General features: G+C 38.3%; 2 protein-coding genes across 2 annotated transcripts in view; both read left to right on the top strand.

Moving 5' to 3' along the window:
• The window catches only part of hspa9 (heat shock protein 9), a 16,763-nt gene extending 14,240 nt beyond the window's left edge, over positions 1-2,523 (top strand). The window contains exon 16 of the mRNA XM_016560284.1: positions 1,517-2,523. Within this exon, the coding sequence (XP_016415770.1) occupies positions 1,517-1,600 (84 nt within the window). The 3' untranslated portion in view covers positions 1,601-2,523. The remainder of the gene's footprint in view (positions 1-1,516) is intronic.
• A 937-nt stretch (positions 2,524-3,460) lies between these two features.
• LOC107746150 (rho-related GTP-binding protein RhoG-like) lies at positions 3,461-9,637 on the top strand. The gene is made up of 2 exons (XM_016560246.1): positions 3,461-3,552; positions 7,062-9,637. The coding sequence occupies exon 2, from the start codon at positions 7,086-7,088 to the stop codon at positions 7,659-7,661; it is 576 nt and encodes a 191-aa protein (XP_016415732.1). The 5' UTR covers positions 3,461-3,552; positions 7,062-7,085; the 3' UTR covers positions 7,662-9,637.
• Positions 9,638-15,930: the final 6,293 nt, after the last annotated feature.

Here is a 15,930-nt window from a genome sequence, read left to right as displayed (position 1 = left end):
ACTTCTTAGTACACACTCTCGGTGCGAATGCAACCCTTTAAATGGTACTGGGAAATAGTTCGCGCAAAATCGTCCCAGTACTTTAGTACTGTACATTTAGTTCTGGAACTAAAGCGGTGCGAAAGGCCCTGTTTTGCCTTCTGACGGGCTTTCAGGACATTTCATGTGCTTTTAATTATGGAAGAAATGCACTGCGTTGTTTATATTGATCCAAACATTGAGCTCTTGCTGTCAAACAGTGGACTGTTTTGAAAGAGCATTACAGTTGATAACAATATTAATAATTCATTACATTTATATAGCGCTTTTCTATCACTATTATATCCAATTTATTTTGTGCATTTTTATTAAATTATATAAGCAGGCTACTTTTTAAAATAATTACAAATTAGTAATAAACACGTTTGTTAAGAACTTAACCAAATAAATATAGCTTCAAAACATGCCAGCAAATATAAAGTAATAAAGGGGAGAAAGGCAATTACAAGTGATAAACAAAAAGTACTTTCAGTATCTTGAGAGTGCTTTGAGTGTCCGAAAGTTTACAGACGATCATAGTTATGGATTTTAATTTTTTTCCCCTCTGCATTATTACTGATGAGATCATAGACAGTGGCAGCTTTAATAGATCTGTGCATTAGTGTGAATGCAGTCTGTTTCCACAAATCAGATGCTTTGTCCTGCTCTGAAAACATAACTGACTGTGTTTACATCAATTTCCTATCATTAAAGTATTCAGAGATGCATTAACCGCAGCCGCGATCCAGCTTCAGGACAAACACACACAAAGCAAACGTGAAAGTCTCAGTATGTGAGTTTCGTGCATCTAATACGCGCTGCACACCAAACAGCATTTAAAGTAAAACACTGAAATAACGGCGGGTGGATGCACTCGCTGTCAAGCTTGGTTTTTCCCAAATGTTCCCTGATCTCGGATTTAAAAATAGTGGGTGCATTTTTTTAATACTCTCGTGACAAGTGCGTATGCGAACGACCTCAGTAGGCTTTAATGGATTATGGTCCATCACTGCATCGATGCAGAATCATCCACATCACGATGCATGGGTTAATTTCAACACCCCTAACAGAGAGTCAGGACCTTGTTTAACGTCTCATCCGAAGGACTGTTTGGGATGAGCATTGCAGTTGTATAATATAATAGTGGTGGTAGTAGTATTAATAATAAAGACATTTAATAGTGATGAAGTTTAGTAAAACATATGTGACCCTGGAGCACAAAAGCATTCCAGATTTTCAAATAGTTGTATCTCGACCAAATATGGTCCTATCCTAACAAACCATACATCAATGGAAAGCTTATTTATTCAGCAATTTAAAAAAAACTGACCCTTATGACTGGTTTTGTGCTCCAGGGTCACATATAGGTTATGTAGAAGCATTGTCTGAATTTGACCTGAAATACTGTATTTTGTACACTTGATGCATTGTAACATTATTTGTGTGCAGTCTGTCCCCTGATGACTGGAGTAATATTGACTGTGCTTGTGTTTGTCAGATGGCGTCGGAGAGGGAAGGCGGCTCCGGCTCCGGCTCCGGCTCCGGAGGAGAAACAGGAGAGAAGAAGGAGGGCCAGCAGTAAAGCCTGAGCGTTTGATATGGACTGAATGGTTTGGGAGCATGAACGTGTTTCCCTGAGCGGCATACACACCTTATTTTCACACATACTGTGTTTTTGGCTACAAAACAATATCGTCACGGCTCCTCATCCACCTCCCTTAATGTCTAGGAGTTCAAATTCATTCATTGTGTCTGCTGGAAATAATCTGCATCGGTCTTGAAGCGAACTTTGCAAGCGTTTGATCTGGGGTGTAAGGTGAGCGTGTGCCTCGAGCCATTCAGACATGCATTCCTGCCTGCGGGCACCGTGTGGTGTGACCTTCTCAAGGTGTCTTCGATAAGTGTGGTTTTTTTGGGAATGAATGAGGCTGAATGTGTGGCTGAACGGCTCCAGGATGTCTATATCTGCAGCGAGTGTTCATAAAAGCAGGACTTCTTTGTTTCAAGACACCAATGTTTCATATTTAAATGACATCTGTTCTGTCCATCTTGTAAGCTCGTGTACATGTTTGCGCTGAGAGGATGAAACTATGAAAGATAACTCAACAATATGATGTGGAATTGATTATAATTTGGCTGATCGTACCAGCATTGAGAATCAAGCAGGTTTATATAGAGCGCACTTCTACAACAATACGGCTCCGTGTCCTTGTTTAAAGTACACTGTAAAGGGCAGGTGAGGTGAATTAATCTGATCTACCTTTACTAGTGATTTCAGCTGGCTTTATTTAAATCAGTGATGTTATGTGTTATGATTGTGAAGGATTACGTTCTGTTTGTCTCATAACAATCCCAATCTCCGCTCTGCTTTTCTTTTTCCGCCTCTCTGTACAAAGGCCGATGTCTGTTGAAGATGTTAAATGTTGGAATCGAATGATTTAATAGGCTTAAAGAGAGTAATATTCCAGTGCAGTCTTTTATAATAAAATTGTGTTTGAACTCGTATTTGTGTGTTTTCCAGGTAAACTCTTAAAACAGGTTTTGAATGTCTCCGTGTTGGAGGAGCTCCAGGATCATAACTGCATTTCTTGTGCTTCTTGCTAATATAACTGTGTAACATCAGGTGTGGGTTATGATCAACATTATTTGCTCTGTGTAATCAGTTGGTGTTTGACATTTGGCGTTAGGATAAAAGCACCGGTTAAATGAACCCCTTTTGTCAGCCCTTTGAGGTAAAATATTTGCTTTAAGTACTCCTTGAGGTTTTAAGTTAATATTTTAATATAAACAACATATTTGCATGCAATATAATAATTCATAACTCAAAAATATATGACTTTTGTAATAATACAGTTGCCATTTTAAAATAATTGTTTATAATTTTTGAACATTTAATTTTATGATACTAGTATGCCTAAAATTCTTAACTTTTAAACAGAATTTTGACTTTCTTGCAATTTTTTTTTATTTTTTGTCACGGAATAAACTTTTTATTTCACAATTCTGAGTTTATATATTACAATTTAACGTTTTTTTCTACTCCGTTCTGAGGGGGAAAGTCAGAAGCGCGAGATATAATCTCAGAATTCGGACAATTCTTCAGTTGTTTCCGCCGCGCAAAGAAGAATAAACAAGGGAATTGCGATTTTTTTTTTCTTGCAATTGCGAGTTTATATTTCACCGTTTGGACATTTCTTCACACAGAATTTATATCTCACAATTCAGACTCGTAGAATAGCGAGTTTATATCTCGCGTCTAAGCATGAAAACAAATCTGTGTTTACAGAGAAATATATTATTACCCCGGTTTCCCGATTGGGCGGTCCTTTTTAATAATTATTTAAATGAGCGTTATCCAGTATGTCGCAAACGCAACACTCAAACCTGAGCCGCAGAAATGATCCCTAACAAGGTTTTCGCGAGAAAGAATGAGCTTTTATTTTGAAGCGGAGCTGCTGCGACTTCCGGCGGATCAGAGTCTGCGCGAGCGCGGTTTTGAGCGCTGGTCGGAGAGGCGCGAGGACTTCAGAGGCGGTGAGCACGTCTAAAAACTCGTTTCATAAGTTTTATCATCGCGTTATGGCTTACACGAAGACTCGCGTTTGCTCTGATGTCCGTTTTCTGTGTAAAACACAAGTTACGGGTGTGAAAGAAATACAGGAAATACTTGTTGTCATTGGGCGCGTCTGATAACGTGTGACTGAAGCGCGACGCGTCAAAACGACAGCGCTCACGCTGCAGCCTGCGACTATTATTATTATTATTATTATTATTATATGAAAAGTGCGTTCGTGGCCTGACTGTTTTACATAAATTAGCAAAGCATCCTTACACACACTACAGTAGTGAAACCAAAAACAGTATTACCCGTAATAACGATAAGAACCGTAATTACAATGTACAGTAAACTACTGATTATAGTAATATTTTGATTATTATAACGGATAAGTTGTGCTTTAGCGTCGTGTGATGTGTAGACGGGTGTTTGGACAGTCACCGCTAATAGCAGCCAAGCAATGTCAGTCTGAAAAGGCTGTTTCCAAAATTAAGTAACTTGTTAAATTACATTAACACATCGTTAATAGCATGTGTTATGTTAAGTAAAGGACTTAAATATGAATACGAGACTTGTTGTCTAACTTAAGTGTTTGATAGCTAATCTAGCGGCTAGCATTAGCAGCTTCCGCAATAACAGAGAGATTGTGACACTTCACTCACCTGAGAGTCTGATGTAGGTTTCTGATTCCTGGCGCTGGATCTCTGTTGGAAACAGTCCTAAATTATACACTGCTGTTCAAAAGTTTGGGATCAGTAAGATCTGTAATGTGTTTTAAAGTCTCTTCTGCTCCTCAAGGCTGCATTTATTTGATCAGAAATACAGAAAAAAATTGTGAAATATTATTACAATTTAAAATAATGGTTTTCTGTTGTAATTATACTTTAAAATATAATTTATTTCTGTGGTGCGCAGCTGTATTTTCAGCATCATTACTCCAGTCTTCAGTCTTACATGATCTTCAGAAATCATTCTAATATGCTGATTTATTATTAATGTTGGAAACAGTTGTGCTGCTTAATATTTGTTTGGAACCCGTGATACTTTTTTCAGGATTCTTTGATGAATAGAAAGTTAAAAAGAACAGCATTTATTAAAAAGTTAAAAGTTCAAAAGTTTGGGGTCATTATTATTATTATTTTTTTTTTTAAAGAAATTAATGCTTTTATTCAGTAAGGATGTGTTAAATTGATAAAAAGTGATAAAGACTTGGCCTATATTGTTAGAAAAGATTTCTATTTTAAATAAGCACTGTTATTTTTAAATTTTATACATCAAAGGATCCTGAAAAAAAGTATCACAGGTTCCAAAAAAAATAAAATAAACAAATATTAAGCAGCAAAATAGTTTCCAGCACTGATAATAAATCAGCATATTAGACTGATTTCTGAAGATCATGTGGCACTGAAGACTGGAGTAATGATGCTGAAAATACAGCTGCGCATCACAGGAATAAATTAAATTTTAAAGTATATTAAAATAGAAAACCATTATTTTAAATTGCAATAATATTTCACAATATTACTGTTTTTTTTTCTGTATTTCTGATCAAATAAATGCAGCCTTGATGAGCAGAAGAGACATTACAGATCTTACTGATCCCAAACTTTTGAACAGCAGTGTATTGTTTTGTTCCCATCATGATCGTTTGGGTTTAGTTCCAAATTATGATCGCAGCACCAGCGGAGATCCTGTAAACTTTTAATCAGAATTTCTTTTTACTGTGATTTGAAACGCAAGGTCAATTTGATTTCCTTAGTGTAAACCCTTTACTTCTATTAATTCTTCATAATAAAGCACAAATACATCTAAAGTTAGAACTTAATCACCATGTTTCTGGCAGGAAATACCATACTTACACCGTTTATTGTTCATATTGTTCGTAAGAAATTAATATGTGATATTGAAAAAGCTTTCAGAATATTTGTTACTTTGCTGAACCCTCATGTCGTGTTCTGGTCATTTTGACCCAGAGAGGATTTTCTTTTCTTTTTTTTTTGAAAATGCTAGTTAATGTTATCACATTAGACTAAAACATACTGACTTTGCTCACGTAAGGTAATAACAGCTTCCTAACATATTTATAATTTTATGCTTTTGGGATTTTTCCCACCTTGTAACACTTGTTGGTGTTCCCAATCAAAAATGACCAGCCTACAAAAAAATTGCTTATAAATATCTCATTATGCAATATTATTTACCAAATATTGGGTTCAATCTTTTTGTCAACACATTTTCTTTCAATTAGCACAGGTCCAAAAATAAATAAATAAAAACTACAAAACCTGTGCCAATTTAAAGAAAATGTGTTGACAAATATATAGAGCCCAATATTTCACGATAATGCAGCATAATGAGAGATTTCAAGCAGTTTAAAAGGCTGGACATTTCTGACCTGAAACACCAAATAAGGTGGAGGATTTTCAACACGACACACGGGATAATATCTTTTTTATGACAACAAAGTGCTGATACCAAATAACAAGAGTTTTTTTATCATAGTCATAATAACTGTTTTGGTAGAAACGGTGCTTTTCACTTTTTAAAGGGTTAGTACACCCAAAAATGAAAACTAGCCCATAAATTACTCACCCTCAAGGCATCCTAGGTGTATATGACTTTCTTCTTTCAGACGAATCCAGTCGGAGTTATATTAAAAATTGTCTTTGATCTTTCAAGCTGTTTAATGCCACTCAGCGGGTGTTGCATGCATCAGTCCAAAAGAAGTGAAATAAAGCGCATGCATCCATAATAAAAAGTGTCTCACACGGCTCCGGGGGGTGAACAAAGGCCTCCTGTAGCGAATCGATGTCAGCGTTGCGCATGCGCCGCTTAGAAGTGACGCACGCGGAAGCGCAGCGGAGAGATCAAAACAAAACAACGGTCACTAATTAGAAGTACAAAACGAGGATTTGTAAAGAAGAATGTCAGAGGATTTGGATATAAGCCAAGAGGAGACTGGTTTTCCTTTACTAAAGTAAGGAAACTTTGCTTCCTTTGCTCCTGTTAACAAACGTTGGTTTTCACGAGACTCACCGGCGCAAAGCTGACCTCATACGTCATAACCCCGGAACTGCTTCTGTGTACAACTGCTGGCGCAAGCTACATTAAAGTGATTATTACGTTTTGAATATGGATATTTTTCTTACAAAAACGCATTGATTCGCTACAGGAGGCCTTTGTTCACCCCTCGGAGCCGAGTGAGACACTTTTAATTATGGATGCATGCGCTTTATTTCACTTCTTTTGGACTGATGCATGCAACACCCGCTGAGTGGCATTAAACAGCTTGAAAGATCAAAGACAATTTTTAATATAACTCCGACTGGATTCGTCTGAAAGAAGAAAGTCATATACGCCTAGGATGCCTTGAGGGTGAGTAATTCATGGGCTAATTATCATGTTTGGGTGAACTATCCCGTTAAGCAGAGTACAGAATGCATCAGTCTGTTTCGTGCTCTGTCTCAAAGCCTGCTCTTGGCCGCAGGTGCCACTGCCGTGAGGACGCAGAATGCAGACTATTAAGTGTGTGGTGGTGGGCGACGGGGCGGTGGGCAAGACGTGCCTCCTCATCTCCTACACCACCAACGCCTTTCCCGAGGAGTACATCCCCACCGTGTTCGACAACTACAGTGCTCAGATGAGCGTGGACGGCCGTACGGTCAGCCTCAACCTGTGGGACACGGCGGGGCAGGAGGAGTACGACCGCCTGCGCACGCTCTCCTACCCACAGACCAACGTCTTCATCATCTGCTTCTCCATCGGCAGCCCCTCGTCCTTCGCCAACGTGCGGCACAAGTGGCACCCCGAGGTGACCCACCACTGCCCCAGCGTTCCCATCCTGCTGGTGGGCACTAAGAGGGATCTGCGCACGGATTCGGAGACGGTCAAGAAGCTGAAGGAGCAGGGCCTGGCGCCCACATCTCACCAGCAGGGCGGCGCTCTGGCCAAGCAGATCGGCGCCGTCAAGTACCTGGAGTGCTCTGCATTGCTGCAGGAGGGAGTGCGAGAGGTGTTCGTGGAGGCCGTGCGCGCCGTGCTCTACCCCGTTACCAAAAAGAATACCAAGAAGTGTGTGCTCTTATAGTCGGCCGAGACGTAGATGAACTCGTAAACAAGATGTACAGGGGCCCATCCTGGTCTCATCTCACTTTCTCGCTCTTTAAGGACTTTCTGATTTGGTTTCGCTGACTACTTCGTGTCTCATTCCCTTGTAAACCATTCTAAAGTTGCTTGCCTGTTTTTTGTTGTTGATTAATAAGTTTGTTGCCAGATCCACGTAATAAAAGATAAGGATCGTCCGTGTCCGTCGGGAGCCTGTAGGGATTTCTACTGCCTTGACTCGCGGCGTCCTGTGCGTTTCGATAAAGTGCAATATAATGAAGACTGAATGAGGTAGACACATCAGACTTACAGTTATAGATGTCCCAGACAAATCTTTGATGTGCCTTCAAAATTATTTTTTTTAAATGCGCATATGTTTTATCCATAGCTGTTCAGCAATATTTCGACAGGTTGTGTAAAATGGATTGTTTGGGTTGCACTGATACAAGTGTGAATTTCATATAGAAAACTGCAGGTTGTATTTTACTCCAAAATCAAAGGAAAAAAATTATTATACTTTCCATAAAGAAATGAAATCTTTTCAAGGAGCAATAAAATCCAATAATGCAAAAAAAAAAAAAAAGGTAATTTCCCACAATGCAAGAAAGAAATGTCTCCCAGACGCAATGACTGATTTTTAAAATATATTTATAGTTCAACAAATACTGTAATGCTGTACATTTCCAATTATATTTTACAAATGCAAAACGTCTTAATGGTCCAAACTAGCAAAATATATTTTCTTACTTGTGATTTTGGGGTTAAATGTGACCCTGAAGTTTTGTTAACCCATCATCCTGAGAATCGTGCCTTATGTGCCGTTTAATAACGGCCGCGTCCCACTGCTAAACAAGCGTTAGTACTGTTGTCGCGATGGCAGATTCAGGCATCGGCCTGTATTTTCCTCTTCAGAGATGGACAGTCAGGTTACTGGAGTTCACCATAGAGTTACTCTTATCTGCCGCCATGTCAGTTCGGTTCTGCCTCGGTATTTAACGCTCCACGAGAGTCGCTGGTCGCTTGTTTTTAGTGAACGCCTCGCAAACCAAAACGCTGATGTGTCTTCCCAACCCAAAGACTGAGCAGCAGGCATGCTAATCTGTACAAACCCTGCGAAGTTCAGCAGATCATTACACGCATCTCATTCAAAGGCGGTGGTTTGGGTTTATGTTATTATTAACCGACGAGTTTTATTTTTGGTTTTGCATGTTCAAAAAGAGGCCCGAACAGCACTGGCCACTGTATTTCAGTATCCTCAACGTACATCAGCCTTTAAGATGCGAGACGATTTCCGGTCGGTGAGCTGCAGGGTTTTGATGTGATGTTTTACTCCGCTGATATGTGATTAGCTTTCAGAACTGGAAGTCGTGGTTAAACCTTTTGCAAAACTGACATCGTTGAATGGCAGTGTGGTGTGGAAACCTGTGACTAGACAGCCAATGTTTTAATAACTGAAACAGTCAATTTTTTGTGTGTTTTTAGCTTTTTCTGAATTGTCTGCCAAACATGGCCAAAGAGTGCCTTTGGAAAAAAACAAAGATGTATTGTGGAGTAACTGGACACGTGTATGTTAACGTTTGAGTCACACCTGATACCATTCGCAATGTTTGTTTCTGTCGTTAAACCAGGACAGTGTCTCGAATCATTCCTTACTTTGAATTCAGTTGCCAAACTCCATGGAAGTGTTGTTGCTGTGTAAGGGAAATGAAATCTGTGCAAACGCTGCTATCACTATTAGGTGTGACGGTGGTGAATGACGAGCGATTGTGACCGTGAACTGCTTTCCGTTTCATCTTTCAGAGTAATAGTGCGGCTGTGTGTCTATGGTATGTGGTACTACATTTATACACTGGGAACTCGATTTTTGTCAAAACTGCCTTTTTATAACCAAAACAAATTGTATAAATGAACTAACCGTGAAATTATTTTAAATTATGCAAAATAAATTTTTACACAGTTTGCGTGCCCTTCTTTGAGTTGCATTGGCTTGTGTGATTGAAGTGCTCTGTATTTCGGATTGGACGTCTTCCTGACACGGAGAGAAAGTTTCATCAGGCTTGGGCTTCATCGCCACTGCTGCTGACTTGCTAAAGTGCAGCACATGTTCTTACTTGAGACGGTTTCCGCTGATGCTGCCGTGCACAAGCCACAACAAAGAGCTGATAGATATCAAGACACGCTGCAAGCAGCTCCAGTGCACACTTTGTTTCACAAGAGCTTGTGGCAGGCCTGAGTCGGATGCATTGCTTTGTGCTGGCAACCTAAATGCTGCCTCTATTCCATGTGATGTCTTCACACTTCAGCTGCAAAACAGACGTCCTGTGTGTGCTTTTTATTCTCCTTTATTTTGGTTGATTTAAATTTGTAATGATTGCTTGTTTGGACACATACTCTACAATGGAGTTATATTTCATAACTCAAATGCAGTTTTTAAATGTTGCACTTTGTCATTTAGTAAATATTTTAATGTCATGGTTTCCACTAGATGGCACCAAAGACATTCGTATTTTCAGAATGAAATATTGGATTACTGCTACTGAATACTGTCCATCATAATGCATAGTTTTCTGTTCAGTTAAAAAAATAAAAAGATGTAAATAAGAATATTCTCTTGAGCCAGCTGTTTCAATGAGAAGCACTATTGGACAGAATAAACCATGTACCAGGTACAACTATATATTTTTCAATTTAAATTCTACATGCATGTTTTCTTTAAACCTTGAATGCATGATAGCACATATCTTAATCATTATTTTCAAACAGATGCTTCTTTAATCACGACCTGAGGCCTGTACGGTGACATTTGGAGCGTGTGCACTTGAAAGTGTGACATCAGTAACGAACAGCCAATCACATGCCAGTGGGGGAGTGGCTTTATTGCATCAGAGATGTGTCAGTTTGCTCACAGCTGATTGGTCCAGTTGGAGTTTGAGATCTCTTACCCAGAACAAGGGTAGCTGTGCAGTGTAAGTTATGGTAACTAAAACCCAGCCTCGGTGCAGACTAATCTAAAATACACCTGACTAGCCAGCTAAACCGGCTTCATGGTACAGGCCACAGAACTAACCCTGCCATGCTATAAAAAGGTCAAATAATTTTTAAGAATCAAACTGATCTTGTCATGAGTGCTGGGGTGTCCCCTCTGTGATGTCATTTCCTGTTTTCTGGCTTTGTGCTAATTTCACCCTTTCTTCATTGTGATCACAGAATGCTTATACTACCATTTTTTTCAAGCCTTCTAAAGTATGAAAATCAATTTTAAAAATAGCAATTGTAAGTGGATCTTATCGCAAAAACAAACAAACAAACAAACAAAAAAAAAATATATATATATATATTTATAGTAAATAAAAATAGTATTTAAAAAGCCTTTATTTGCAGGGCTGCTTTATATCAAGAATCACAAATGCACATCAGCCCAAACATGCCTTCATCAGGTGCCAAACAACAGAGAGCAGGAAGTGATTACCCCGATGGAGTTTGGGTTCTTTGCCACCTTGGCTTGCTCAGATGGGGTTTAAAAGAAACGTAGTATTCAGCAATATCATTTGACTGCACTGACACCACTGGATGAGAACAAAACTTGAGCTGAATTGAGCTGGAGGATGAAACTCTTGTCTTCTGTGGAGCTGCTTTATAGCCGAATCAAACTCATTCATAATTCATGAATTTTGCAACACTGACCCAGTTATTAAACTGAACTGAATCAACACTGGAGCTGAATAATGATGCTATTGTCTTATACAGCTGCTTTATAGCAGAGTTTGGATTTGTCTCATTTTTGAAAGATGTGAATTTATCTTGTGAGCAAAATAACAATAGCACATAAAACATTTGAGAACAAAGCACTGTTTTCATCCCATGGCTTTTTTTCTCTCCTACAAAACCAAATGACTTGTAGCAGAGGAAATGCGATAGCAAATGCGGTCATGTTATCTTGTGTTCGGACGCCTGATTTTTGGGAAGGCAATCGTGCCATCGATTTGAAGGAATATATGTTTTTTTTAATGCACATTTTTAGAAGTTATGCGCATCTTTGCATTTCCATTCAGCATTTGTTTATGTGATATTCCAAAAGCAAAATAACAATAGCACATAAAACATTTGAGAACAAAGCACTGTTTTCATCCCATGGCTCTTTTTTTCTCTCCTACAAAACAAATGACTTGTAGCAGAGGAAATGCGATAGCAAATGCGGTCATGTTATCTTGTGTTCGGACGCCTGATTTTTGGGAAGGCAATCGTGCCATCGATTTAAAGGAATATATGTTTTTTTTAATGCACATTTTTAGAAGTTATGCGCATCTTTGCATTTCCATTCAGCATTTTTTTTATGTGATATTCCAAAATGTGCTAAATATAGGTGGATGTAAAACAGTTATTGTTACTTTCCTGTTTAATCCTGTGAAGCTGCAAGAAACAATCTCTATTGTATAAACCACTATAAAAACAAAGGTGACTTGTCCTGAAACACATCCACACCACTTCATGTGTGAAGGCTGGGAGTGATTCCACAATATTTCACCTAAAAAAATGTAAATAATTCAGAATAAACCATGTACCAGGTACAACTATATATTTTTCAATTTAAATTCTACATGCATGTTTTCTTTAAACCTTGAATGCATGATAGCACATATCTTAATCATTATTTTCAAACAGATGCTTCTTTAATCACGACCTGAGGCCTGTACGGTGACATTTGGAGCGTGTGCACTTGAAAGTGTGACATCAGTAACGAACAGCCAATCACATGCCAGTGGGGGAGTGGCTTTATTGCATCAGAGATGTGTCAGTTTGCTCACAGCTGATTGGTCCAGTTGGAGTTTGAGATCTCTTACCCAGAACAAGGGTAGCTGTGCAGTGTAAGTTATGGTAACTAAAACCCAGCCTCGGTGCAGACTAATCTAAAATACACCTGACTAGCCAGCTAAACCGGCTTCATGGTACAGGCCACAGAACTAACCCTGCCATGCTATAAAAAGGTCAAATAATTTTTAAGAATCAAACTGATCTTGTCATGAGTGCTGGGGTGTCCCCTCTGTGATGTCATTTCCTGTTTTCTGGCTTTGTGCTAATTTCACCCTTTCTTCATTGTGATCACAGAATGCTTATACTACCATTTTTTTCAAGCCTTCTAAAGTATGAAAATCAATTTTAAAAATAGCAATTGTAAGTGGATCTTATCGCAAAAACAAACAAACAAACAAACAAAAAAAAAATATATATATATATATTTATAGTAAATAAAAATAGTATTTAAAAAGCCTTTATTTGCAGGGCTGCTTTATATCAAGAATCACAAATGCACATCAGCCCAAACATGCCTTCATCAGGTGCCAAACAACAGAGAGCAGGAAGTGATTACCCCGATGGAGTTTGGGTTCTTTGCCACCTTGGCTTGCTCAGATGGGGTTTAAAAGAAACGTAGTATTCAGCAATATCATTTGACTGCACTGACACCACTGGATGAGAACAAAACTTGAGCTGAATTGAGCTGGAGGATGAAACTCTTGTCTTCTGTGGAGCTGCTTTATAGCCGAATCAAACTCATTCATAATTCATGAATTTTGCAACACTGACCCAGTTATTAAACTGAACTGAATCAACACTGGAGCTGAATAATGATGCTATTGTCTTATACAGCTGCTTTATAGCAGAGTTTGGATTTGTCTCATTTTTGAAAGATGTGAATTTATCTTGTGAGCAAAATAACAATAGCACATAAAACATTTGAGAACAAAGCACTGTTTTCATCCCATGGCTTTTTTTCTCTCCTACAAAACCAAATGACTTGTAGCAGAGGAAATGCGATAGCAAATGCGGTCATGTTATCTTGTGTTCGGACGCCTGATTTTTGGGAAGGCAATCGTGCCATCGATTTAAAGGAATATATGTTTTTTTTAATGCACATTTTTAGAAGTTATGCGCATCTTTGCATTTCCATTCAGCATTTTTTTTATGTGATATTCCAAAATGTGCTAAATATAGGTGGATGTAAAACAGTTATTGTTACTTTCCTGTTTAATCCTGTGAAGCTGCAAGAAACAATCTCTATTGTATAAACCACTATAAAAACAAAGGTGACTTGTCCTGAAACACATCCACACCACTTCATGTGTGAAGGCTGGGAGTGATTCCACAATATTTCACCTAAAAAAATGTAAATAATTTTCCTCATTTAAGATTTTGCAGTTGTTTGTTGTCTGTTGTTTTCCCATAACAATCCAGATGGAAGGCTTGAGTCTCTTCAGTGAATTCATTTAGGCTGTGACTCACACACACACACACACACACACACACAGACAGTCTGGTTAGCTATCCTTGTAGGGACTCTCCACAGGCGTAAGACACACACAAACACACACACACACACACACACACAAACACACACAGCTGCTCCGACAGATCAGACTCAATAAACTGAAGCTCTTCCACTCTGTAGCACTGCGACGACACTGATACAGTCCTGCTACAGCCAACAAAGCTGTCAAAGTGCAATCTGCAGCACAGCAAACTATAACATTATAGTCATAATTAATGCTCCAACATTCCAGTTACAATGAGTTGTTTAAAAACAAACTGGAATGCTTACAGTGTATTCAGTGATTAATAAGTGTTTGATTGTGATTGTGTTGCTTGCTGTGTGAGACGTGCCTTTATCTTGACTGCAAACTCAATTCGATCCTCTGCAGTGCAGCTTTGAGGGCATCTGTGAGATTGAAGAGACACACACACACACACACAGAGAGACAGACAGACAGACAGACAGAGACAGTGCAGTCCTGCATTCAACTTAGCTTATCCATGAAATACAGAGCAGAAGAGATCTGTGCGTGTGCTGATATGGAAACATGCAGATAACCTCATATTCCCAGAGTCATTCTTGACAGATTGTGATGTGTTGAGAGTGGATTATTAAACACTTAATTAATATTATATTTGTGTTGATATTCCTCTGACTGGTGGAGCAGATGTTTGCACATCAGTGTTTCCCTCGAACCCTCTCAGGGAGAAAATCTTCCAGTCCTCCACTGCATCAATCTGGTGCTCTTTGAGAGCAAAATCAAGAGCTCCATCCTATTTTCAGTGTCCAAATTGAACAGAGTAAAGTCTTTGCACTGACTTTGCATTGTACCTGAACTTTAAAGTGGAAACTCACTGTGAAAATGACTCCAGTTAAAAGTTACAAGTCATCTATTTCAATGGCACTTGAGTAAAAGTCTTGAAGTATCTCATTGTAACAGTACTAATTACAATTGAGCTTGTATTGAATGCAGGCTCAAAGATGCACAAGCCCTCAAAACCTAAGGGACAAGAAGAGCAAGAAAGAAAATAAAGTAGGGGGAATCTTCAAAGGGAAAACAAGAAAGAAGGTTTTTTTCTTACCCCACTGGCAGATATTTTTTTCTTGTTTTAAACAAAAACTAAGAAGATTTTGATTATTTTTTTTCACTAAATAAGACTTAAATCATTTTGCTTCTCAAGTAAATGTATCTTTATTTAAGAATGTTTGGATATTTGCAATGGAAAACAAGACAAAAATAGTAAGACATTTTTTTTTTTTTTTGCAGTGAATAAAATAATACTAAGTGAAACTGCAGCCATGTCCTCATCTGATATGAAGCACCTGTGATTTGGCAGCGAGCTGCTAATGCACTCACATTCACTTGCAGTGGATTTGTTGACCAGTCTGAGTGCTTTTAAAGGACAAAACAAGTATCCTGCAGATGGAGACATCGCCTCTTCCACAGCAGAAACAGTTAGTGTGCCTTGCAAAATGTAATGAATAAAGGCTGTTGTCATTTGAAATGTAGTTGAGTAAAGAGTAGATATATTTATTCAAAAATATAGAGAGTAGAGAGTAAAAGTTGCTAATATGCTTGCAAAGTAGCCAAAAAGATACGATAAATAAAACGATATTAACCACATTTACTCAAATACTTTACACCCTGAAACACAACAGACAATATACTTTTTTAATGAAATTGTAGCCTTTTGTGATCAAAACACAACGTTAGTAATCTTTAAAAATGAAGCTTGTTTCCACCATGCGATAAAAAAATTCTAAATGTTTCTCACAATTCAGACTTTTCCCCAGAATAGCAAGAGATACAGTAAACTTCAATTTCTGAATAAAAAAAGTCATAATTTTTGGATAAAAAGTTGCAATAACCTTTTTCATTTTTTTATTCCATGGTGAAAAAAAGAAACCGAAGCATAGAAACAGTTATGTGTGTGAGTGTGTGAGT

Source organism: Sinocyclocheilus rhinocerous, unplaced genomic scaffold (assembly GCF_001515625.1).
Source record: "Sinocyclocheilus rhinocerous isolate Xijiao unplaced genomic scaffold, SAMN03320098_v1.1 scaffold348, whole genome shotgun sequence".
Taxonomy (NCBI): Eukaryota; Metazoa; Chordata; class Actinopteri; order Cypriniformes; family Cyprinidae; genus Sinocyclocheilus; species Sinocyclocheilus rhinocerous.
This window is presented reverse-complemented; position numbering and strand designations above follow the sequence as displayed.

Coding starts and splice junctions, on each gene's coding strand:
- LOC107746150 (XM_016560246.1), top strand. CDS start 7,086: ATGCAGACTATTAAGTGTGTGGTGGTGGGCGACGGGGCGGTGGGCAAG.